This window comes from Lagopus leucura, unplaced genomic scaffold (genome assembly GCF_019238085.1).
Source record: "Lagopus leucura isolate 7727_CA_CO unplaced genomic scaffold, USGS_WTPT01 Super-Scaffold_100034, whole genome shotgun sequence".
NCBI classification, from domain to species: domain Eukaryota; kingdom Metazoa; phylum Chordata; class Aves; order Galliformes; family Phasianidae; genus Lagopus; species Lagopus leucura.
Window position 1 is genome coordinate 390883 of NW_024962283.1, and position 23919 is coordinate 414801.

At 56.0% G+C, this 23919-nt stretch overlaps 4 protein-coding genes across 26 annotated transcripts; 2 read left to right on the top strand and 2 right to left on the bottom strand.

The window, feature by feature from the left end:
* Positions 1-772: 772 nt before the first annotated feature.
* Positions 773-3490, bottom strand: FOXRED1 (FAD dependent oxidoreductase domain containing 1). The gene is given in 12 exon segments (XM_042882504.1): positions 773-1102; positions 1179-1283; positions 1358-1487; positions 1567-1721; positions 1815-1885; positions 1956-2057; positions 2132-2226; positions 2303-2421; positions 2512-2622; positions 2715-2813; positions 2815-2948; positions 3370-3490. Coding segments are annotated over 12 exon segments (1497 nt in total). The 3' UTR covers positions 773-847.
* A 172-nt stretch (positions 3491-3662) lies between these two features.
* On the top strand, positions 3663-11824 carry SRPRA (SRP receptor subunit alpha). Its single transcript, XM_042882344.1, has 14 exons — positions 3663-3835; positions 4334-4417; positions 5761-5924; positions 6157-6317; positions 6879-7032; positions 7490-7643; positions 7950-8056; positions 8254-8372; positions 8555-8641; positions 8837-9009; positions 9093-9306; positions 9384-9547; positions 9659-9757; positions 10561-11824. The coding sequence occupies exons 1-14, from the start codon at positions 3710-3712 to the stop codon at positions 10687-10689; spliced, it is 1935 nt and encodes a 644-aa protein (XP_042738278.1). The 5' UTR covers positions 3663-3709; the 3' UTR covers positions 10690-11824.
* A 111-nt stretch (positions 11825-11935) lies between these two features.
* Positions 11936-19282, bottom strand: FAM118B (family with sequence similarity 118 member B). 11 transcript variants are annotated; one of them, XM_042882350.1, is made up of 8 exons: positions 19255-19282; positions 16755-17113; positions 15792-16044; positions 15005-15232; positions 13592-13720; positions 13198-13483; positions 12606-12665; positions 11936-12408 (listed from the first exon to the last, which is right to left on the bottom strand). In XM_042882350.1, the coding sequence occupies exons 2-8, from the start codon at positions 16823-16825 to the stop codon at positions 12338-12340; spliced, it is 1098 nt and encodes a 365-aa protein (XP_042738284.1). In that variant the 5' UTR covers positions 16826-17113; positions 19255-19282; the 3' UTR covers positions 11936-12337. The 11 variants fall into 11 exon arrangements, 9 of the variants coding, with proteins under 9 accessions (XP_042738284.1, XP_042738287.1, XP_042738286.1 ...); XM_042882353.1 differs by having other exon boundaries at positions 16755-16832; positions 19255-19273; XM_042882352.1 differs by lacking the exon at positions 19255-19282 and adding an exon at positions 18748-19069 and having other exon boundaries at positions 16755-16832.
* Positions 19283-19523: 241 nt separating this feature from the next.
* LOC122186049 (TIR domain containing adaptor protein) lies at positions 19524-23828 on the top strand. Of its 13 annotated transcripts, XM_042882404.1 has the most exons (7): positions 19623-19732; positions 19986-20055; positions 20965-21082; positions 21650-21729; positions 22367-22421; positions 22611-23225; positions 23383-23828. In XM_042882404.1, exons 5-7 carry the CDS (start codon positions 22415-22417, stop codon positions 23424-23426), a joined length of 666 nt encoding a protein of 221 aa, XP_042738338.1. In that variant the 5' UTR covers positions 19623-19732; positions 19986-20055; positions 20965-21082; positions 21650-21729; positions 22367-22414; the 3' UTR covers positions 23427-23828. The 13 variants fall into 13 exon arrangements, with proteins under 13 accessions (XP_042738328.1, XP_042738331.1, XP_042738334.1 ...); XM_042882394.1 differs by lacking the exons at positions 19623-19732; positions 22367-22421 and adding an exon at positions 19524-19613; XM_042882397.1 differs by lacking the exons at positions 19623-19732; positions 22367-22421 and adding an exon at positions 19524-19613 and having other exon boundaries at positions 21005-21082.
* The last annotated feature ends 91 nt before the right edge of the window (positions 23829-23919 follow it).

The window sequence follows — 23919 nt, forward strand, 5'->3', positions numbered from 1 at the left end:
CATGCGCCGCGCGCAGCCGCACAGCGCGCAGGTATCGCGCGAGCGCAGTGAGCAGCGCCGCCCTTTACCGTGCAGGCGCCGCCGCTAGGGGGCGCTAAAGTAAGGGGAACGTGAACGGGAGCGCGGTAATGAATGGGAGCGGGGAGAGCTGGGAAATGGAGCGGGAATGGTGCGAGTCGCCGTGTGCGGCACTGCGTCCAGCTGCGGAGCCCCAGTACGAGAAAGACACGGAGCTGCGGGAGAGGGGCCTCGTGACTGGAGCGCATAGACGGGCCGAGAGCTGGGCTTGTTCAGCCTGGAGAAGAGAAGGCTGTGGGGTGACCGCACTGCAGCCTTCCAGGACCTAACGGGAGCCTACAGACAGGAGGGGAATCAGCTCTTGGAAAGGGGAGATAACAGCAGGACAAGGGGAAACGGTTTGAAGTTGAGGGAGGGCAGATTGAGGTTGGATGTCAAGGGGGAAGTTCTTTGCTATGAGAGTGGTGAGGTGCTGGAACAGCTGCCAGAGAGGCTGTGGATGCCCCGTCCATCCCTGGAGGTGTTCAAGGCCAGGTTGATGGGGCCCTGGGCAGCCTGGGCTGGTAATAAACATGGAGGTTGGTGGCCCTGCCTGTGATGAGGGATGTTGGAGATTCATCCTTGAGGTTCCTTCCAACCCTGGCCATTCTGTGATTCTGAGGGGGGCAACTGGCATCTTAGGTTATAGGACACAGTGCGTACAAAAGGATCCCAGGGGGAGATCCAGTTGGAAACATGACTCCCTTCACTCACAGACAGCTGCCACATCCCTTTATTACCATAGCAGCACTGCCCCCCACCCCCAGCACCCACACTGGGGTGCTCCCGCTCAGACGATGGCCGCCTCCAGCAGAGGCTCACTGCCCCACAGCCGCCCAGGCGCCAGCCTGCTGACATCCACAGCCATGCAGGAGCCGTGCAGCAGCAGCTCAGCAGCTGCCTTCCCAGCAGCAGGGGACTGCTGCAGGCCGTGCCCGCTGAACCCCGCCAGCACAAAGACGTTCCGCAGTTGCGGGTGTGAGCCCAGCACTCCATTCTGGTCGAAGGTGTTGTAATCGTAGTAGCCGGCCCATGCGCTCTTCACCTGCTTGGCATTGTAGGGCTGCATCATGGCAGCGTGGAGCCCAAATGCGTGGGACAGAGGGTGGAGGGCACCGTACCTTCAGTGTCTGGAAGGCGGGCACGCGGTGCGCCAGCCGCGGCCACACCTCCTCCTGGAAGAAGTCGTGATCCACCTCCAGGTTTCCTGCATCCGGCTCACGGCCCTGCGTGGCGACAGGCGGTGACCACTGTGGACACCTCGGGGGTCCCCGCAACACTGCGACCCTTGGGCACGCACCTCTGGTGGGCTCATGCTTCCCAGGTAGTTGCCAGCAATGCCTTCGCGCCGGAAATAGGCTCCCGAAGAGTCAATGACGAATGGCGTCTCCAGGCCCGGCCCGCCAGGGCAGTGCCACACATACACGTACCTGTGGGGACATCGCCGTGTCCCACCCCATGGCACAGAAATGGGGGCTCAAAGTGCCCAAACTCAGTCCCAGCCCCGACCTCTTGCGGGGCTCTATGGGGAGAGGGCTCAACGCGAGGCTGCCCCGCAGCCCAGCCGTGGCCGAGTCCAGCAGTTTCCCAGTCCAGGCGCCGGCGGCGAGCACCACGATGGCACAGGAGACGGGCTGCTGCTCCGGGCTGTCGGGAAGGCGCACCTGGGACATTGAGGACGCGGGGCTGGGGACGGGCTCCCAAGTGGTCCCACAGCATGGTGACAGCCAAACACGCTGGCATTGGGGCACACTCACATTAACATATTTCACACGGCCAACGCCCTGCAGCATGCCTGGTGTGTTGTCTGCGGTGTCCATCACAAAAGCTGGAAGTTGTAGGGTGGGTGAGGTTGTCCCGGTGTCTGCAGTGGTGGTGTCACCGCACCCAGGACTCACACGTCACCTCCCCGACGCAGCTGTAGACGCCGAGGGACATGGCTTTCCTTCGGAAGGCGTTGAGGAGGGACCAAGGGTCAAACCAGCCCTCGTTCTCCAGCCCTGTGGACAGACATAATGACACACATGCTGACACACAGGGACAGCAGCATCCCCATCAACAGCACGTCCCCTACCGTAGGACGCCACGACCACATTCTCTGTGTTTATCCATGGGAACTTGGCCTTCAGCTGACTAGGGGACAGCAGGACCACCTTGGCGCCCTCTTCCCTGGAGACAAACAGTGTCACTGAACAGGGGTGTCCCCAGTGTCCCTTTTAATGGGGGTCAGGGGTGGCCATATCACCTCTGCACTTTGACGCCAGCCTCCAGGGTGGCAGCGCCATGCTCAGACGCCAAGAAGAGGTATCCCGAGGGCTGGAACTGAAGGTCGATGGGGGGCTCGTTGGGCACCCACAGGTGTTCCTGAGGGGGGAACAGCACGGTAAGGAAGGGGTAAGAATGAGACTCCTCACTGAGACACCCTCCCACAGTGCTGCCATCACCCAAACTCACGTTGATAGTACGGAGAAAGGCGGCAGATTGCAGAGACAGGCGGATGTTTTCAGGCAGGGAGAACTGCTGCCGGATGCCCCCCACAGACAGCACAGTGGAAGCCTGGGAATACTGTGGGGGGGAAAGGAGAGGGGTGGTGGAGGCAGAGGGGTGTTGAGGTGCGGCATGTCCCTGCCCGACCTCCCTCATCTCCCGGGTCTCACCGTGGGGTCTCGCTCCACCACCACCACCCGCATGCCATGCCGCCTGTTCTCCAGTGTCTTCAGCCAGTAGGCAACCGACCAGCCCAGCACACCCCCCCCCTGCCACCACCACATCTGCTCGCTCTGGGGGTGGTGGGCAGTTCTGGTGGGAGTGCAATGGGTTCCAGGCCCCCTCTGACTCTGGCAGCTGGCTCCGCAGTGTCTGCCCCAGGCGGGACAGCCTCAGCCCCAGCTCTGTGGGAACAGAGGGGGATGCAGCCAGGAGATCCCCCTAACTCCACTTAGAACACCCTCCCAGGTGACTCTAAGACCCTCCTCCCCCCCAAAGTCACACTGAGTACTGCAGGTCCCCCTCCCAGGGCCTCACCCAACCCACCGAGGTCTCTTGGACCCCCCAGACCTCCCAGACCCCTCCACACACCACGGCACACCCCGACGACCCCCCGCGTTCCCATTCACCACCCCTCTGCCACTCCACGATCCATCCGGATCCCCTCGGATCCCCCCAGAACCCCGCCGAATCCCCTCTGCACCCCCTGCGACCCCACCGAGTGACCTTTACCCCCTCCCTGGCCCCTTATCCCTCCGCACATCTCCATCACATCCACACTCGCGTTTCCTCCCGCTGCCCTCAGCCCCAGAGCCCTCATCTCACCGCGGAAGATGTCGGTGCGCTGCGGGGTGGCGGTGCGCAGGGTGCGGCCCAGCTTCGCCCCCCCGCTGCCCTTCCCAGAGCCCCCCCACAACGCGCGTCCCCCTCGCACCGCGCGCAGCATGCCACCCGCCACCCGCCTTTTGCCCTTTGCCCTTTGCCCTTTGCCCCGCCTTCACGACCTTTCCGCCCCTTCCGCCCCTCCCCGTCTCGCCATTGGCTTTCCCCCCCACATCCTTTTTTGGCCTAACAGCCAATGGGAAGCTCCGTGGCTATACGGTCACTTCCGGCGGAAGTGCGCGGAGCAGTGCGACGTGTGCGCGCAGCCCGGCCCGGCGCCGCCATGCTGGACTTCTTCACCATCTTCAGCAAGGGCGGGCTCGTCCTCTGGTGCTTCCAGGGCGTCCGCGGGCCCGCCTCCGCCGCTACTGCCCCTGTCAACGCCCTCATCCGCTCCGTGCTTCTGCAGGTCCGCCGGGGCGGGGGAGCGGCGGCGGAGGCCTGCGTGAGGGAGGGGCCTGCGAGAGGGGGAGAGAGGGAGAGGCTGCGGCCGCGGCCGCGGCTGCCTCCGTGAGCAGAGGGGCTGAGGGCAGAGCTCCTGCGTGGGGGGGGGCGGGACGAAGAGGAACCTCGTATGTGGGAGATGTGCGGTGTAGCTTAGCACCACCGAATTTTGGAGAGCCGCTTTGGAGGGGGGGAGGCTGGAATCCTGGGTTGGAGGGGGTGGGGGTGGTGGGGGTGGTGGTGGGGGTGGTGGTGGGGGTGGTGGGGGTGGTGGTGGGGGTGGTGGGGGTGGTGGTGGTGGTGGGCAGGGGTCCCTATTTGGGCACTGAGGGCTGCGCCTGGAATAGTGTCCCCATTGCGGGGGGTTTGTTCTGGCTGGGGGAAAAGGAGGAATAGCAAGGGGAGGTGTCACACTGTTGCTGTCACCCTGTCACCACCTTGAATTGATGGGTCCATCCCATAGGAGCGAGGTGGCAACAACTCCTTCACCCATGAAGCCCTCACGCTCAAGTACAAGCTGGACAACCAGTTTGAGCTGGTGTTTGTGGTAAGTGCCCCCCCCCTCGGGCTGCCCTGGTCTCTAAATGCTTTGTTTTCGTGATTGGCTGCCATGCTGTCTGCTCTGAGGGACTGTCAGTAAGGGGCTTGTTGAAGCTCAGAAGAGGAAGAGTGCTCAGGGAGGTTTGTGGCTTGGTCAGAAGCTCCAGGAAGGCACAAATGTTGCGTTCTGCCTTCCTGTGGGGCTGAGGCTTTCCCTTGACTTACTGAAACCTCACAAAAAACAGGGCTTAGCTCAGTGCTGTGTGGTGCAAAAGGCGTCTTGCACACAGGGGAGGTGACGCTTTCCCTGGCACAAAATGTCCCTGTTGCTCCTCCTCCTCCACCTGCGCCACCAGAAGAGTTTGGTGCCCATTGAGAAATGCTGCAGCTGGGCCACGTGTCAAACACCCAGTGGCTGCCACTGAGCTGGACTGGAGCAGAACAGCTGGTGCAGGGCGTGCAGAGCTGCCATGGGGACAGCCTGGGAAGAGCAGCACGTGGGCTGCAGGCGGCCAAAAGCCGTCCTGTTTGGACAGGGGTGTTCCTGCACACAGAACTGTCACCTGTGCATCTTGAGCAAACTGATGCTTCAGATACTGCTGTGTTTTGTCTCTGCCTGGCTGAGCTTCTTGCTCTGGGATTTTTGGGTGAGGAATGCTCTTCACTGAGGTCACTCCTGGTGCTTTGCCTGCCCGCTGTGTTCTTGGTGGGCTTTCCCAGCACACTGTAGGGTTTTGCTGTGTGAGGGCTGGGTTTTGTGGGTGAGGTGTGGCTGCTCCTTCAGTTGTGCTGCTGTGGATTGTGCTGGTTTATTTTAGTCAGCAGTGATAGGATTAAGAATCCAGCTTTGAGCGGAATGGAAACAGCACAGACTGTTACGTTCTAAGAAAACCTCATTGCCGTGTTTGGATTTATGATAGAAAAAAAGCAGAGCACCTAATCTTTTCAACTTCAGGAAAGCTGTGATGCTTTTCTCCTTGAGCTCTCTATTCCTTATCTCAGGGGCTCCACACGGTGTTGTTTGGATGCATACAGATAAGCACGAGGCTTTCTGGCCTTTCAGTGCGTGCCTTGTTGCTATGAAGCAGCGTTGTTTTGGGAGTCACGTTTTAAAGCAGAGCTCTGCACTGTGCTTTTTTCTTTTTTGAGAGAACGTATTAAAAGCCTGGGAGGTCAGATTAGGAAACTCAGCCTGAAGCCTGCATCATCTGGTGCCTGAAATTAAAGAACTTCATACCGAGTGTCTGAAATGCAGGAAGGTCGATGCGCTGCAATTAATGGTTTTAGCCTTTTTAATTACTTAAGTGCCGTTTGCTTAGGGCGACATCTTTCCACTGCGCGTTGTTGCAGGTGGGATTTCAGAAGATCCTGACTCTAACCTACGTGGACAAGTTGATAGACGACGTTCACAAGGAGTTCAGAGACAAATACCGCAATGAGTTCCAGCAGAAGGGCGCCCTGGGCGTCCTGAACGGCACCTTCGATTTTAAAGATGACTTCCTGCGCCTCCTCCGGTGAGCGGCTCTCCTTCCCAGGGCTCAGCACCGTGTCTGAGCTGGGGGCTCTGCTCTTTAGTTGTGCTGCTTGCCGTGTGGTAGCAGATGAGGCCGTAATAGCCAAAAACATGATAGAAATGGTGTGTGGAAAGGGCTGAGCTGTTCAGTGTTGCTTCTGTTTAGAGCAGGCACAGGTCGGGGGCTGGGCGGCACGGGGCTGCAGTTCAGGCTCATGGGCACTGTCCTGCAGGGAAGCAGAGGAGAGCAGTAAGGTCCGAGCTCCCACCGTGATGAAGACGTTTGAGCAGTCTGTGAAATCTCAGAAGACTGTCAAGTGTATGATAGAGACCAGAGGGGAGAAACCAAAGGAGAAAGTCAAGAACAAGAAGAACAAAGGTTCCAAAAAGGAAGGTGAGTTGAAGGGAAGTGTGTGTGTGTGTGTGGGAGGGGTGCAGATATTCCAGGGTTGTGAAATGTGGGTCACGTGTGGCCCCGCCTGTGCTTCTCTAATCATTCCACAGCACCTGAGTGTTGTTCAGGGTCTTCTGGTCACAGCCAGCACAGGAGGGAAGAGTCCTGCTTAATGCACTTCATCTGCTGTGGTAGTGCTGCCATATGCCCAGACTGGGGAGGACAGCCCTTCGGTTAGGGCAGTGACAGGCAGAGGTGGTGCTCTTGTAATGGCGTGGCTTCTTAGCATTCTTGGTTCTGAGATGGGGAACGACCAACGTACAAAGATGTCTGGGAGAGCTGGTTCATAAACTGCTAATCTTGAGAAAATGGGATCCCAAATGCAGCTGCCTTTGGGCTGAAATAAGATGCTCATGTGGCCTGAGGCTTCCAAAATCTCAGAGGTGAGGCAGGAATGGGCCTCTGTCTTCACAGAGGAGTTTCTCACGTACAGTCAGTGTAGTGCTGGCTCTTTCTGATAGTTCTGAAAGGCTGAGCTCGTGCTGGTGCTCTTTCCTTCAGGGAATGAAGCTGTTACAGCTTCCAGTAAAGCAGCCCCAGGTGAAAAGCAGTCCTCGGCCACTGGGGACAGGGAGGAACTGACCAAGGATGAAATACTGCAGAAGAACCGGGAAGAATTCTTCAAGAGACACATGAAAGCAGGGGAGAAGTCCAGGTGGGTTGCGAGGGCACAGTCAGGCTGTGGTGAATCCACACGTGCTGCAGCCCAGCTCTTGCTGGAGGCTCCTTGCCATCCCTCGGTGATACTGAGCTTCTCTTTCCTTCATTGTCCCTGAAAATCATCCTGTTAATCCTCAGAATGTGCTCAAAGTACAGGATGGTGTTCAAAATCCAGACCTCGTGTGGGGTCCAGATTTCTTTTATGGGGGGGAGTTTTTCCCACTGCAAGTAAAGGGTGAGCTGATGGCTGGCTTGGGTTAAAGCAGGCCATACTGAGCTTGAGACAAGGCTAAAGTTCAGATAGATAAACTCTGTGGAGATTTGGCATTGGTCAGTTTTAGCCTGGATTTTTGCCTTTTTTGATAGCCGGACTTTGAGTTTTTGAAGCCTCTAAGGACGAATTTGCTCGTACTTCACTCAGCAGAACAAAACGTCTGTGGTCTTTATTTCAGCAAGTCTCCAAAGCCTGATGCTCAGAAGGAGAAGGGGAAGAAACCCCGAGTGTGGGATCTGGGGAACTCTAACGCCAAAGTACTTGATTACAGTAACTCCACTACCAACGGGAACTCAGAGGCCTCTCCCATGGAGGAGTTTGAGCCTGATATGGTAAGAAGTCAGGTCATGGTGTCTGCTTTGGTGTGTTCTGGAGTCAGCAGGGCATCACCAAGAGTGGCTGAGAAAGTGCTGGAAGAGGGGATCAGGGCGCCCAGCTGCTGCCTGGAGGAGGTTTTCTTCTGCTGCAAACAGCACCAGATCTGCATGCGCCAATCTGACCAAACCACTGAGCACTTGTGGCAGGGATCTGTAGAGCTGCATCTGCTGGCTGTAGCTGATGCTGTTCCTATTGAAAGCAAGCTGGGAAAACATCATTGAGCAGTTGCCAATTCTCAGTGTGCTGCATTCATCTTGCAGGCCCTTAAGGATCGAAACCGTGAGCCTGGCCGCCTCTATGACCTCGAATATGAGAGTGACGAAGAAGCTGAGGAGGAGAAGATTATTCAGAACGCTTCAAAACCCAGGTAGAGGCTCCTGAGGCCCTGACTGCTGCATCCTTCGTGATTTCCCTCCCATAATTCATTTTCCAGACTATTCAGTAATGCAGCAAGTACAGACAGGTCTGTTTGTCAGCTGTGACAGGCTATTGTCTCTCCCTGCTGCTGGCTGCTGCATGCACTGTGCAGTTCACACCTAAGATAAGTGTTCTGCTTCTGTGCAGCACAAAGAAAGGTGGCCTCGGAGGTATGTTTGGCATGCTGAAAGGCCTGGTGGGCTCCAAGAGTTTGACAAGACAGGACATGGACCCAGTCCTGGAGAAGATGAAAGATCACTTGATTGGTACGTGTGGGTCTGCTGTGCGTGGCTTTGTCTGAATGGTGAAATCAGGAGGGGATCCTTCAGTTCCACTCTTCCCTCTGCGCCAAACTCCCAGGCCTGCTGTGATGCTGGTGTTCAACATGTGCCGTCTGTCCTGCTCTGATAACTCTGCTCTCTTCTCTCTGTCTCTCTCTCTCCCAAAGCAAAAAATGTGGCAGCTGAAATTGCAGTCCAGCTCTGTGAATCAGTGGCGAAGAAACTGGAAGGGAAAGTGATGGGAACGTTCACCAGTAAGTGGTTGTGCCCTGCTTCTGTTCTTATTGGTGTGTGCAGCTCGCTGGCCTGGGTCCCCTGCTTCTCCAGCCTGGTGAATCTATGGTACCAAATGTCTTCCTGGCCTCCTCGCGTTGGTAATTTGGGGATCAGGGCTCCTCTGCAGGGCTTCCCAGGTGTGACACGTTCTCCTTTCATCTCCTTTTTCCCAGCTGTGACCTCAACAGTGAAGCAGGCCCTGCAGGAGGCCTTAGTGCAGATCCTGCAGCCGCAGCGCCGCGTGGACGTGCTCCGGGACGTCATGGATGCGCAGCGGCACCGCCGGCCCTACGTGGTCACTTTCTGCGGCGTCAACGGTGTTGGGAAATCCACCAACCTGGCCAAGGTGGGGCACGGCGCCGGCGGCTCGGGGACAGGACTGGGCTCGGGCCGCGGCCACTAACGAGGCTTTTCCATTGCTGGCCGCAGATCTCGTTCTGGCTGATTGAGAATGGTTTCAGCGTGCTCATTGCTGCCTGCGACACGTTCCGAGCGGGGGCTGTGGAGCAGCTCCGCACTCACACCCGGCGCCTCAACGCCCTGCACCCCCCGGAGAGCCACGGCGGGCGGAGCATGGTGCAGCTGTACGAGAAGGGCTATGGGAAGGACGCTGCAGGCATCGCCATGGAGGCCATCTCCTATGGTAGGAAGGAGCGGCGCAGGTGGGGCCGGCTGGGACCCTGGGCTTCCTCTACTTACGCTTTCTCCGCATCTCCGCAGCTCGTAACCAGGGCTTCGACGTGGTGCTGGTGGACACGGCGGGCCGCATGCAGGACAATGCCCCCTTGATGACAGCCCTGGCAAAACTCATTGCCGTCAACGCTCCTGACTTGGTCCTTTTTGTTGGAGAGGCTCTGGTGGGAAACGAGGCTGTGGATCAGCTGGTGAGTGTGCAGAGTTGCTTTCTGGGAAGGGCAGATCTGTGTGGGTTTTATGGGTGTTTCAGACGGGGTCGGTGACACATCTTCATTTCTTGAGGATGTTCTCTTCCTCAGGTCAAGTTCAACAAGGCCCTGGCTGACCACTCCATGGCCCAGACGCCCCGGCTCATTGATGGAATTGTGCTCACCAAGTTTGATACCATCGATGACAAGGTAAGGGAAGCGTTTCGTGCTCGGGGGGTTTTCTCCAACCTTACCCTGGTAGAGAGCTTCCTGCTGGTGACAGGAGGGAAGAGCTGCAGTCAACAAACAAGGGCTATTTTCAGTGGGCCACTTATGGCCTCTCCTGGAGGCTGTCCTTCGTGTTAAAATGCGCTCCAGCCATCTAGACAAAACGAAGCAGACTGATTTCTGTCCCTGTGGACAAATGGCCGTGAGGTGTCCCAGTTCTTTGGCAGAATTGCACTGAGGGATGTGGAATTGGGACTGTACAGTTCTGGAAAACATAAGAAGGCTGAATGTTTGTGCTCCCCTGAGGAGGTCATACTGGGACAGCTGCAGCAAGCACATCCCAAGGGAAGTGCAGCTGAATCAGGCACTCAGAGCCTGCATTAAATGCCAAGCAGAATAACATGGCTTTAAATCAGGGTGAATCTGCTTATGCAGCGTAGGGAGTGAGATCTGCAGAATGCGAAATCCTGGAGGGAGATGACTTGTGGCTGCAGGTGCCACTGACACCTGGTTATGCCAGCTGCAATGCCCCCTGGCCTCCTGCCTGCCCATGGAGCTGAGCACGGGGTGTGAGGTGCCTGCATCCTTGGGAGCAGCCTGTGTGTTTCTGTGTGTTCTCCAAAACTCAGAGCTTCAGGCTCAGAAATTTGGATCCTTGCTGTTGCATTCTTGGGCCCTTTTTTTGCCTCCCTCTGAAGTCTGCAGTGAACTGGAAATGTTCTTATGGAGCAGCAGGCTGTACAGGGGGAGGCTGGCCCTGCTAATGGTGCTCGTCCCCTCGGCAGGTCGGCGCCGCCATCTCTATGACCTACATCACAAGCAAGCCCATCGTTTTTGTTGGTACTGGACAAACCTACTGTGATCTGCGTAGCCTTAACGCCAAGGCTGTGGTCGCAGCGCTCATGAAGGCCTAAAATCAAGTATTGCACCAAATTGCTGTTTGCAGATGTCTCAGAAGAACATGCTTCACCCTGTGACTGACTAGTCTTTCCAGTGTAGTGCAGAACAGAATGAAGGGGTGCGGGTGCAAGGGCTGTGCTTCCCCTGCCCATCTGATCTCAGTGCTCGCTGGTGTGCTCTTCCAGCACTGCATGAGCATAAAGTAGGAAGGAAGGTGTTAGCTGATCACCTTGTGCTTATTCCAGTTAGGTCCATGCTCTCCTGCCATATTTATTGACTATGGTGTATTTGTAGATGAAAGCTCTTTCTCTACTTGGAGCGTTCCTCCCTGATCAGCTGTGGGGCTTTGCTCAGTATAGCCCTGCCCCTGGATTCCTTCATTCTGTTCCAATAACTCGGCCTCCCTCATGCAGAGGCTGAAACCAGAGCTTTGTATTGTTCATGCTATCTGAGTGGCAGTGCAAGGACCTGCTGTCATTGGGGCTGTGCTGTCACTGGCAGAAGCTGTGCACTGTTGGGCAGGGCTGCAGGTGGGTACTGAGCCCCAAGCTGCTCTTTTGTGCTCTTGCAGACCATACAACAGGGACAGCTGCTGCTCAGTGACAGCATTAGACCACCTGACCGTTCATAGTGCTGCTAACTTTGGCTGTAGCAGCTCACCAAAGTTGATAAACCAAAAATTGCAACAGCCTGCCCCTGTCCTGGGCAAGCAGGGGCTCCCGGGGAGATGCTAAACTGCCTTATGGCCCCCATTTCTTTTGTCGCTGGGGTCTCGCTGCAGGGTACCCAGAGAACTGCAGCAGTGTCTGGTAGTGCTGGTTGTTCCACCGGCCAGCGATGGAGGGCAGTGTGCCCCTGCGGCTCTTCTGCCTGCTGGCCTCAGCGTTGTTTGCTGCCTCAACTATGTAACAAAAGAAAACAAATACTGGAAGACGGTGGCTGCTTGCTGCTTCCCTGCACCCTTTCTCCCCCCCCCTTTAGAGTGCCTCTTGATCCCGGTCTAAAGTGCTACATTGAATAATACAAAACTCTCTTATGATGTCTTGTAGCTCCGTATTGCAGATGTGCTCTAGTGCAATAAATTGAATGCTGTCTGCTAAGAGACATAATTTATATAAATAAACTTCATAATTTGTTTTCTGTGTACAACTAGCTTGCCTTCAGCCAAGACCCCTTTCCTTCTCAGGGGGAGACAGGCTGCTGCCTCTGCCTTCAGCCTGTGACGTGTGCATGCAAACCAAGCAGCAGCCAAAAGGGTAATGGAACTGAACAGACCTTTAATAGGAGCTTCAACATACAAAATACTGTACAGTACAAAGGAAGGGCTATAAAACTAGAGCTTCAAGTAAAAAAAAAAAAAAAAAAAAAAAAACAAAAACTGCTCAAGTTTCATTCTGAAGTGAAAGTACAGAATACAAAGGCATTAAGTATGAAATTACAGGAGGCTGCAGCTGAGGTGGGGAGACCTCACCCCCCAGCAACCAGCCTTGGTAAAAAGGACAGTCAGGTATCTGTGTGAGGAGGGGCCCAGCCCTCGGCTCTGCCTGCCCGCCTCAGCAGCAGCTCTCAGCAGTCAGCAGGGCGCTGCTCCTCCCCTCGCGCGGTGCTGCAGCTCCCTGTGCTGTGGGAGCGTGGCGTCGCTCCTGGCCTGCGGCTCACGGCTCACGTGCTGCAGCCTGTGGGAAGGAAAGGCCCTGCAGAACCGGCCTGGGCCCGCGCCGCTCCTGTGGCACCTGGCGAGGTGGTTGGAAAGAGGGACGCTGGGTGCTGCAGGGAGATGGAACCTCTGCTCTGAACTGGGGCTGGCCGTGCAGCGAGGATGAGGCAGCAGTGGGCTCAGCACTGCACGGCGGGTGGCGCTGCTGCCCAGCTCTGCACCCCACCCTGCGCTGCTGCACCAGGAGCCTCTCTGCACCTGGGGGAACCTTACCTGTTATCTCAGCGTGCGCTGCGGCGGAGCCGTTCAGTTGTTGTCCCTCCTTAGGCACATCTGAAAACAGAGCAGAGCGTGGGTATGGGCTGGGAAGGCAGGAGGGCAACCGTCAGCATTCAGCCTGCACTGCTCCAGGAATGGATGGCACTTCAGGAGCAACTGAGGGATTCCACGTGACGCCCTCCTGGCTGGGTTTTACCTTCAGGACACACACCAGCAAGGCTCTGGTTAGCAAGCTTGTTTCTGATTTTTATGATTTATTAGTGTGAAATCTCATTTGTTAGAGAATTGGCTCAGTCTGAGTAGCGTGCAGATCACTGTGACCAAATAATGAGCCTGGAACGCACTTTCCTTTCACTAGAAAGAGAATAAATGATGCCAGCTGCATGAAAAAAAGTTAGGTATGGATGAGTCAGAAGCAGTAGAGCTGTTTTAACTACATGGACATGCAGTGATTGTGTGAAAATAAGCCCCAAATCCAGCTACAAATGCAGAAAACTGGGTGGGGGGAAATACAGGACAGAGAAAAGGAAGCAGTGACGCCGTGTTGTGCTCCAAGGACCACCTGCAAGGTGCACACAGCCCATACCTGCTCGGCCCCGCGTGGCAATCTCACTCGCCAGCCTCCCAAAGTACTCAGGCAGGTCTGTGTACTCATCTCCATAGGAAATCACTTTAATGCCCTTGTCCAGCATGTTCTCACGGAGCTTCTTAAACTCGTCCACATCTCCTCTCCGCACGAGCATGAAGTGCTCCAGGTCTGACTTGTGCTTCTCAGCTTCTAGAAAGAGGGCCTGAAACGTGGTGTCATCAACAGTCCAACCACAGCCCAAGAACAGGAACGACTTGTTTTCATACAGCTTCTGAATCTCTCGCTTGAAGAGAAAACAGGAAAGATGTTCTCAGTAAGAGCAGAGCCTATTTTCAGAAGGAATCTGGCTCCGAACCTACGGGGCTCTTCACAGCCCTGCAGCACAGCTCACCATCACCTCGGTGTTGCGCAGCACGTTCTGGTAGCCGGCTGGGTGCAGCACGATGCCGCTGGGGTTGGTGTACACACCGTGGATGTGCAGGACGCTGAGCTGCCTCTTCTCCTGGGCCCATTCCAGCACCTGCCAGAACAAACGGCGCCAGTGTTAGTGAGCGCTTCCAGCACAGCTGCTATGGCACGGCCTCGCTGGGTCTTCTGCAGCTCCTGCCCTAAGACTCGTCTCCCACCTCTTCAGGTGCTGAATTGTGTGCTTTAAAGTGGAGGCTCTGGAGAAGCTTCTCAAAGGCAGCTTCTTCCTCACGTTCATCTCGTTTCCTCAAGAGGTTGTGAGTTTAACAGCCTCTACGTCAGTAGCCTATGGCACTTCTTGGTTCAACACTACAGAGGAATAGCTAACGTCACTGGAAGAGACTATGATCAATGCGCCAGGCTCAGCAGAAAAAGGGGACAAATGGAATATAATGTCAGCAAATTTCTTCGAGTCCACCGTGTTCATTTTTTGCTCCCCCAGGCCCTGAGAAAGCTCAGCAGCTGACCTTCATTTCAGAAAGCCACTTTGAGGCTCTCAGTTTACTCCTACAGACCGCAGCTCATTTAAGCTGGCAATAATTAGAACGCTGATTTGTATTGCTCTAAGTACCTGCAGCCATGGAGATTAAGAGGTCACAGAGGAAACAAAGCACAGAAACAAGTCAGGATGGAAAGAAACAGATTACTTCACAGCATCCACAAACGGAGCAGCACTGTGATTTGCACGAGTAAAACCCACGGTGTAAAGCAGGGCAGTGCTGGGGGCACGGGCTGTGCTGTTTGCCACTCATTTTCTGCCTGGCTGAAGCCCCGGGCAGGCAGGGAAGTGTCTGAGGCCAACAGCTACAAATGCAGCACGAGGTCTGTGGCACACAGAGCTGCCCGGCCCTTCTGGAGGCAGGGCAGAGGGTAGGGAGGAAGGACGAAGGACCCAGGAGTCACAGCTTGCTGCCTGCCAGGCCAGAGCCCTCTCACAAAAAGCCCTCCTACAAAAGGCACATTACAGCAGACAGGCCAGCTCTGCTTTTTGCCCAGAGTTGCCAGTTTTGGTGAGAGCTGTCAATCCAAGCCTCACGTGGAAGCAAGGCTCACTGTATTGCAGCAAGGCCCAGCCACAGGTTTCAGGGACAGAGACCGGAGGAACACCAGGCTCAAAGGCTGCTCCTGAGCACAGCCAGTAAGAACTGCGCCTTAGAAACCAGCCTGCGTCGTCGCTCCTCACCACCCCAAAGTGTCAGAGCCTCTGCCTGCCCTTCACCCAACACGATGCACATTACTGTTAGCAGCACAACCCCTGACGTGGGCATAACAGCACATCCTGCAGCTGCCACCAGCCCACGTTGTCCCAGCTCAGCCCTGGATCAACATCCTTTACCTTCTTCTCATCCGTCAGGTCAAGAGACTCCAGGTGCTTCCCCTGGTGTGCTGCGTACAGTTCCAGCAGGTTGTCGAAGTTTGTGGTTAACACCAGTGCCCCGTTTTCCATCAGGTGAAGCACTGACTGAAGCAGCTGTTTCCCAGAATCTTCCATTTTAGATTCCAGGTCATCAAACACCTCGTACAGACAGTCTTTGAAAAACGTTGAGCGAACATTGCTTGTGCGCTGAGGAGCAGAGAGAGATTAAGATCAGAGCCTGCTTTCTTTTCATACTTTGTGCCAAATGAATACACAAAAACTACCCACGCGTTTCTTGAAGAGCTCTGCAAAGCTGTAGGGCCTTGCAAGGCAAACACTGCACTTTTATCAGATTTATTTTCAGGTCGAAGAGCAAGAACAAGAGAACATCTGAGAAGAGACGTTCACCAGGCATTGCTCCATCCAGACTTATTGACTCAGCTCTGCAGCTCAGAGATAAAGGAGTGTCACTCTGCACAACGGGATGGATTTCCTCTCGCCCTTCACATGCTTCTCTGAGGTGGGAGCACTCCCTGGCAAGCTCAGCATGAAATGCCAGCAGTTGGTGTTCAGTCCCTGGGAATCATGCAGCTGCTGGGGGCCCTCGGCTGTCCAAGGGACACAGACAGCTCTGGGAGCTCCTGGCCCAAAACCCCTCAGGAACCCAGCCCAGAAACAGCAGGTGCTCGACTCCCTGTAAATGCAGGACCTGCTGTGCCTCCAAAGCCACTGCTCTCCTGGGACACAGACACACAGCGGCACTCACCGGAGAGAGCTTCTGGATAAGGTCATGGGCAATGTGCACCAAGTTCTTGTACTCATGAAGACACTTCTGAAACCTTTTGCTTTCTTCATCTTCCAGAAGATCAAAGTCAATAGCGGCATCCAGGAGGGCCTGGATCAAACCCTTCCAAGACTTCAGAGCTGGGACCTGGGGAGCAACTGCAGCGCTGATTCCGGTTCCGATCACCAGAACAAGTTCCCGAGGCTTCTTGGTTTTTAGGCTTGGCAACAGCTTCCTGCAAGAGGAGAAAGCAGCACAACTGGCACCATCACACGTAGAAGGATGCCCTGAGTCATGGAACGTGCAAATCAAGGACAGCTGAGGCACTCGCTGCCTGAGTTTTTCATCAAAATGTCCATTAGGGCTCTTTGGTAAGCAGGAGAGAGACAACTCAGTATCCTTCAGGAACAGGCACAGCCCCACAGGCTGGCATCACAAAGGCTCACAATTTCACCACATGCAACTGCAATTCAGAGGAGTGCCAGACAACCTACTCGTAAGTACAGAGAGCCTCCAGAGTGCAATTATTTAGCCTCTCACGCAGCAAAGTCAAGCTAACTTGAGGAACTGCCTGAACTACCAGGATGTGCCATCCCACATTGTGCAGGAGCACAGCAGGGCAGCACCTGAATGAGGGCTAACACCCAACAGGGAGACAGAGCAGCACAACGAAGCCTTCTGCGCAAGATGCAGCCTGGCTTTGGAGTTAAGGAAACCAGCAGCAAGGAATTCTTGGGCACATGCTCAGCATTAAGGCCTTTGTTTCATGCACCACAGGAAAGCACTACTTAGAGAGCACAGCTAGAGACAGAACGCCTTTCCTGGATCAGCAACAGAGAGGACTGCTAAAGCTCTGTGCCAAACATCGGTCTGATTAAAGGACGACGCAAGGTTACGGGAAAAGCTCTCATTAGAAGAAATGCACTGGCGTGTAATTGGAGTTACCTGGGCTTTTTTGCGGGGGGCATTCCATCTTCCAATAATGTTTCTTTACCCAGGCTCACCGTAGAAGCCATCCAGTTTCTACAGTAGACAAATCACCACACGCAAAGTCACCACATGTTTGCATCAGACGGCAGGTCTTCGTGCAGCCGGCTGTGCCAGGCGCATAGTGCTCGTCTCGTTATCTCCACATCACCTTTGAGCCAAGACTCAGGCTTCCTCGCTTTTGCACTTTGTACCCTGGCTCTCATCCACTCCTCAACTTCTTCTGACAACACAGCATGGTCAGATTGGCTGCTTTGTACCGCTGAGGCTCTCTGGGGAGCCTGAGGATAAGGCACCTTCACAGCACATCGCTCTCGCTGCTTCAGAAACAGCAGGAGGGAAAAAGCACAAACAGATTTTTGTTGGCTACAAAGGGCTGCTGGGAGCACTGCATTCCCTGGTGCCAAGGGAGGGACTGTCCAAACCCGCCACACATCTGGGCTCGGTGGGATCTGACTGCCAAGCTGACAGAAAGGAAGGAAGCCGCAGTGCTGAGAGCTCTCAATAGCAAATTACGTAAAGCACAGAAAGTCTGCCAGGAAATGCTCCTCTCCCACACGTTTCTCCAAAATAAGTCTATTAAAAGGCAAAGAAAACAGAAAGATCTATGCACCCTTATGTATTTTTCTTGCCAATTGTAATGAAGAGTCCAACAAGAATTCTGGTTTGGGTTACTGCAATGGTAGGCTTTTGCCAAACAGAAATGTTGTATGAGAGCAGCTGGCCTGAAATCACAGCTTTTTATAGGGGCTGTGGCCTTCGTTGTCACGCAGCCTCAGTTAGATTACGGACAGTTTGGGTTGGAAGGAACCTCAGTCCATGCAGCTCCACTCCCCAGCTGTGTGCTGGCTGCCCCCCAGCCCAGCGCTCACCCACAGGGACGGGGCAGCACAGGTCTGTGCAGCACTGCAGCGCCTCACCGCCCCGAGGGAAGGATTTCCTCCTCACATCTGACCTCAACCTCTCCTCTTTCAGTTTAAAGCCATTCCCCTTCTCCTTTCATTGCCTCTGTAAAAAGCTGGCCTGTCAAACAGAACAAGTGAGCCTGCAGATGCTCCACCAACTCCAGGAGCAACACTGCAGTGTAATGCATGTGAAAGTTCTACAGGAAGCCCCAGCTGTGCTGTAAGTGTTAGCAGGAATAATTTAAGAGGTTGTCCCAATAATCTAGATAACCTTTTCACGCTGGATAATGAAAACAGGACACGCTGACTCTCCCAAGAGCAGTGCAATGGCACAGTGTGCTTGCCAGGCTTCGTTTCCTTCCCCTTCTGAAAGCCTGCACTGTAATGCACTTGGAGAGGTGTGCAGGGACCCCGCTTTCACCTTCTGAGCAGTCCTGGGCACATGCTGCCCACCTACCTCACATAACAGACTTTTGTTCTCCTTGTCTCACCTGTTCACAGCCCAGCCTGACGCCACTTACTCCTCTTACACGTATGCAGTATTTTGGACAGCATAAGTGGAGAACTCAGTTTAATTATTACACGATCCTAAAGTATTGAGGACATTCCAAAAGTCATTCTGACTTAGGAACACTCTGACTTTGTAGCTACCAAGGCAGTTTTCTAAGATTACAAACTTCAGCCTTCATCTCTACTTAACGCAGACAGCCAAAAAGAAAGAAACAAAAACAAACCACAAATAATGTCTCGTCTCCTCCTGTCTCCAAAAAAAGTGCTTTTTGTTCTGAGCTCTGATAATAGCAAAGCTCTTTACAGTTTACTTCTTGAGGAGTAAGACTTGGAAGCCTCCAGACTTTCAGCCTGGGAGAAGGTCTGCTCTGCAGGGCACAGATCACATGAGCACAAACGTTCTGGGGGTAACGGAGCTTCAGCAGCACCATCTCCAAGTGTGACATCACTGCTGCATGGAAAACCCCACGCCGGGGCCTGGGCAGGAGCTGACCCTGCTGCGAGTTCCACCAAGGCAAAACAAACCAGGCACTCACCAGGTAAGAAGCAGTTCTCCAGTTTTTCTCCTCAAACGTCCTGAACTTTCCAGGTATTCAGACTACACTGAGTTGGAGACAGCGCAGAAACCGCCCTGCAGCTCTTGGCTTATCTGTCTTGTCACAATCTCGTTCTGCTCTCAGCAGTACAGAACGGCTGCCGGACAGTCTGTGCGCTGACTTCTCTCACAGCCCCCGGGGTGCAGGAAAGCGAGCAGAGGGGCTTCAGCCGAGCCCAAAGGAAAAGATGGAGGCTCGGAGGGGCGATCCAGACAGAGCCAGGAGGGCGGGCGGCGCCGCGTCCCCGGCCCGCTCGGGTCCCTCCCGGCCCCTCCGCCCCCCCCCGTCCCGCGGCCCCCCCCCTCCCATCCCCCCTCCCATCACCGCCCCGCTGTCATCACCGCCCCGCTGTCATCGCCGCCCCGCTGTCATCGCCGCCCCGCTTCGCGCCCCTTCCGCCCCGCGCCCGCCGTCGCCGAGGCAACGCTCCCCCCTCCCCGCACGCACCTGGCACCGCGCGTCCCGCCCCACGTGGTGACGTCCTCCTTGCGGCGCTCTGCGCAAGCGCCGTCCCGCCCCCTGCCGAGTCGTGGGTGGGAGAACGGGAGGCGATTGGCCCGCCTCCTTCCATAGCGCTCTTCCATTGGCTCCGTCCCGGAAGGGGCGGGAATTTCCACCACAAAATTGGGAGAGGGGGTGGGAGAAGAATAAAGCGCATGTGCGAGAATTGGCACAGATCTCGCGATGCTTCCAGCGTGGGGATATTAAAAATAGATAAATAAATAAATGGCGGCTACGACGTGCGGTGGGCGGGGCGTCTGTCGGTCCGTCCGTGAGGGAGGAGGGGCCGCGCTGCCGGGTGCCCGGTTGGTATCGCAGAGCTCGGAGCGGCTGTGCGGGGGTTGGCGGAGGGCAGGGAGCAGAGACGAGAGAGGGCGGCCTGGGCTGCGAGCTGTGCGCCTCCAGGTGGGGCCCGTTGGTGCCGGTGAGTCACTGCGGGCACTGCGTTGCGGGGCCGCCCCGGCCCGTGTGCTGACAGCCGCGCTGGGGGCGGCTGCTCCCTGTTCAGCAGCGGCGCTGGTCGCGTCAGGGCGGTGCTGAGCGCCTCGCAGAGCTGCCCGGAGCTCCGTGCCGGTGAGAGGGGCCGGCCCTGCTGGGGAGAGGGAGCCAAGTGCGGGTTGGAGGATGTGGAGGGAAAATGGAGACCCGCCGTTTACCTGTTGTTGGTCTTTTTGTAGGTTGAAAGGCTGAAATCCTTCGAGCCCCGGTCCGCCTGAAGGTCTGAGCTGGCAGGCGCTCGTGTCTGAGGTGGGGCTGATCGCGGTGCTTTGGGGCTTTGGGGCGCTGGGCTCCTCACAGCTGCCCACACTGCATGTGGGGTGGGACGGGCAGCCCCACGGCAGGGATGCGGGGGGTGATGCTGCCAGCAGGGGGTGAGAGTCCCCTCTGTGCACCTCCAGCCTGGACAGTGAGGGAAGGTCTTGTCTGTCCTCTGTAGAAGCAGTGAATGGCACTGTGCATCGCTGCGAGTGATGGGGTGCAGAGCAGGGATTTAAGCAGCTGAAGGTGGTTTCCTGCATTGTCAGTGTTGGGGGGAAATGCTCCAAAAGGGCAGATGTGGTCTAACCTGCGGTGCCGTGATGCCAAGCCATAGGGCTGCCTCCTGACCCCGCTGCCCCTCCAGTGCTCTGGGTGATGCTGAACTCTCTAGGTGGGATCTGTGGGTCTGCAGTGCTTGTATAGGGAGGGAAACATGTTGTTTGCTGCCCTCAGCTTGCACATATCACGTAAATGAGAAGCTTGTGGCTTTGCCCTTGTCCCCCATGCTGTGAGTGAGGCAGGGATGGGAGAAGGGAGAATTTGGGGTCCTTGAGGATATGCAACAGTAAGGATGTCAAGGTGCTGTTCTCACTGCGTTGATGGGGTTGGCCCAGCTGTGACGGATGTGGGAGGGCTGGAGGGAGGCCCTAGGGAGGGCTGGTCTCCCAGCTCAGGATTGCTGCCGGCTTCCCCTCCCTCCACTTCCGTGCCCAAGCTGCTGGCTGGTCTGCCTGCCAGTGAGACACCAGCCCCAAGATGACTCTTCTGTGCTGCTGGGGCTGGTGAGTGCTCCCTACAAGGAGGGAGGGGGTGGGAGTGCTTTGTTGGAGCTGCACTGGGGCAAGGAGGAAGATGCAGAAGTGGCTCAGCTGGGCCATTCACACTGGATCCTATTAGGCTCCAGAGTGAATATCTTCTGTCTGCGCCTCCCACCCAGAAGACCCTCCTGCCTACCTCATGCTGTGCCATCCAGGTCTGATGCAGCCCCTTCTGTGCTCTGACACAAGGATTTCAGGTGGGTACCCCAGTTCCCTGCCCACTAAGCCGCTCTTTAATGTCACACTTATGCTTTTTTGCTATTACTAAGCAGGAGATTGCCTGGGGAGTGTGGTTTCCGTGGGCAGGGCACTGTATGCTGGTGGGTCTGGAGGTTTTGTCGGCGCTCACTTCACATCCTGCTTCTTTCATGGGGGAAAGACTCCAGTGCTTATTTTGAATGAGGTGATGCAAGTGTGGAAAAGTGCGGGGCGGGGGGAGGTGTTGAAACAAGCAGGAGCAGACGTGCTGCTGGCACACCAGTATATCCCTTGTATGAGTCGCTCCAGTGCCCCGATCTCATCGAGGTGCAGATCCCTGTGCACTCACATCCAGACAGGTGGGGCCTGGTGCATCCTTACTGTCAGGCAACTGATCCTCACTGGGCAAAGCTGGCCTGTGGGCCTGCCTACGTGTTTTTAGGGAGAGATGCACACCCAAATATGAGGGAGGAGTAGCACCAAGGGCGTGGGATATGGGCTGAGTAGGAAGTAGTGCTGCTGTGCCGATCCCTGGAAACTGATTCCTTCTCCTCCCATCCTCACAGGATCTGTTCCCTCCCCTGGGCTCTGGCTGGCCCAGCTCTGGGTATGAGGAGCCCTCCTGCTCTGACATCACGTGCTGCAGGTGAGGGTGTTGCCAGAGGCGTCCTAGTTCACAGCCCTTGGGAGCAAAGGAGTTTGGACATACACAACCTCAGCAATGCCAAGGGCTCAGAGGGATGCAGCTGAACAATGTGCTTGGAGCTGGATCCGAAACATTGCTCTGGGGAAAAGTTTAGGAAGAAGGGTGGCAGGGGGAGCTGGTGTTTTGAGGAAGGCTTGCTGTAAGAGCTGAGGCCCAGGCAAGTTACACAGCACGACAGCATTGGGCATTGCCAGCACGTTGCTGCCACAAACATGCCTGTTGCAGGTGAGGAGGAAAGAGCTGGGGCTGCCCCACAGCACAGGGCTCTGGGTGATGCATGGGGCTGCCCCTGCTGCATGCCCCCCAAACTCCCCTTTCCCACGCAATCCCCCCAGGTCATGGTGAAATCCCATGTGCAGCCTGCACCAAGCACAAGGGGAAGTGAATCTGTCTGTCTGTCCCTTTTGCTTGTGTGGGTTTACAGGAATTGTTGCCATGGAGTGAGCGTTGTGGAACGGCGCTGGTGGAGGTTGTTTTGGGGCTGAGAGCCCTGTCACTGCATGCCTATGGGGTGCAGATGCACTGAGCGTCCTTGGGTGCATTGTTCTTTCTTTCCCCTCTGCATTTCTCCTTGCAGGAGAGGTTTCATGCAGGAGCTTGGAGGCTGAGTGGTGGACTGCCTGTTATGGCTGGTGAGCGATTTGCTGGGAGAAGGGAGCTGGAGGGCAGGGAAGTGGGGAACAATCCCAAGGCTTACCATGCAGTGTAGGGGCTGTCAGAGGCAGGGTGGTCAAGAGACTTTAAGGGATGTGAGGCGGGGGCTCTCAGGAGGATGTGGCTTCTTAGAGCTCAGCCTCCCTTCTGTCCCCTCCCCTCTGCAGGATGGTTTAGGCGACTCCTGCAGAAGCCCAAGCAGAGCTCCATTCACACATCGAGCAGCTCGCATAGCATGACCAGCCACTCACTGTCGTCCTCACCCTCCTCCTTCTCCTCCTCCTCCTCTGCTTGGAGCTCCAGCTCCTCCAGCAGCACCAGCACATCTCGGCCTGGCCGCCCAGCCCCAGTGGACATCAGCAGCTCGAGCAGCGCACGCTGGGCGAAGAGCTACGATGTGTGCATCTGCCACAGTGAGGTGGACCTGGAGTTTGTGGAGGAGCTGGTGTCCTACCTGGAGAGCCAACCCCAGAGCCTGCGCTGTTTCCTGCAGCTGCGGGACAGTGTGGCGGGCAGTGCTGTCGTGACAGAGCTGTGTGAGGCTGTGCAGAACAGCCACTGCTGGGTGATGCTCATCACCCCCAGCTTCCTGCAGGACCCCTGGTGCAGGTACCAGATGCATCAGGCACTAGCAGAGGCCCCGATGGCCAACGGGCGTACCATCCCTGTGCTGAAGGACATTGACAGGAAAGATTACCCCAGGGAGCTGAGGAACCTCTACTACATCTACACGGCCCTCAAGGAGAACAGCTTCAGGCAGATCAGGGACACTGTGCTGCGCTGTGAGTACCCTGCAGCCTGTACCATGGGGTGGAGCGTTACCTCTGTCCCCAGACATCCCCCAGTGGGCCACGGGAAGGGGTTGGATCCTTTAACCATTTAAATGGTTAATCTGAGATCAGTCAGCCTGCTAATGGGGCCTGTCTGCTGCCTCCACAGATCTGGAAGAGCTGTGCCGGAACTCCACGAGTGGAATGGAGTAGTGCCCACCGAGGGCACTTGTGTCTGAGCAAAGCTGGAGGCATTTCTGTGGGCATTTCAGAGCAATGGGACAAAGTGGTGCCACTGGGGCCGGAGCCGAAGACCCTTCACATCACTGCTGAGCTGCCATCATGCCTGCCCAGCCCCACTGTGCTGAGGGTTGGGGCTCTATGGGGACAAGGCTGGGGACTGCATCGCTTGAGCGTGTCATGCAAACACTAAATTCCCACAGGGCAAAGCACAGGGGGGCTCTGCAGCGACTTCTGAGGATGAGGGCACTCAGGGTGCCTGGATCCTCCTGTGCAAGCTGATGCCACGAGGAGCTTGCAGCTGGAGCACGTTTGTTCTGTGGGGGCATCATGTTGCACACTGTATGAGGAGAAATGCACAAGTCTGATTTTTAACTCCTGGCTCTGTGGGTTTTTTTTCTTTCTTGGGGGTCCCAGTGAAGGGCCCGGTTGTGTGGGGAGACCCCGCTGCCTTCCTCCCGCCCCA

Bases quoted from the DNA above. Each gene is read 5' to 3' on its own strand.
- FAM118B (XM_042882350.1), bottom strand. From the start codon at position 16,825: ATGGCTTCTACGGTGAGCCTGGGTAAAGAAACATTATTGGAAGATGGA. The intron at 13,721-15,004 runs GTAAAGGATGTT...TTGTTCTGGCAG, and splicing joins ACCTGACGGATGAGAAGAAG to GTGCTGGAATGGGCCCAGGA. The intron at 12,666-13,197 runs GTATGGGCTGTG...CTCTGTTTTCAG, and splicing joins TGCCACGCGGGGCCGAGCAG to ATGTGCCTAAGGAGGGACAA.
- LOC122186049 (XM_042882394.1), top strand. From the start codon at position 21,693: ATGAGGAGCCCTCCTGCTCTGACATCACGTGCTGCAG. The intron at 21,730-22,610 runs GTGAGGGTGTTG...TCCCCTCTGCAG, and splicing joins TCTGACATCACGTGCTGCAG to GATGGTTTAGGCGACTCCTG. The intron at 23,226-23,382 runs GTGAGTACCCTG...CTGCCTCCACAG, and splicing joins CAGGGACACTGTGCTGCGCT to ATCTGGAAGAGCTGTGCCGG.
- SRPRA (XM_042882344.1), top strand. From the start codon at position 3,710: ATGCTGGACTTCTTCACCATCTTCAGCAAGGGCGGGCTCGTCCTCTGG. The intron at 9,307-9,383 runs GTAGGAAGGAGC...GCATCTCCGCAG, and splicing joins CATGGAGGCCATCTCCTATG to CTCGTAACCAGGGCTTCGAC. The intron at 9,548-9,658 runs GTGAGTGTGCAG...TCTCTTCCTCAG, and splicing joins ACGAGGCTGTGGATCAGCTG to GTCAAGTTCAACAAGGCCCT.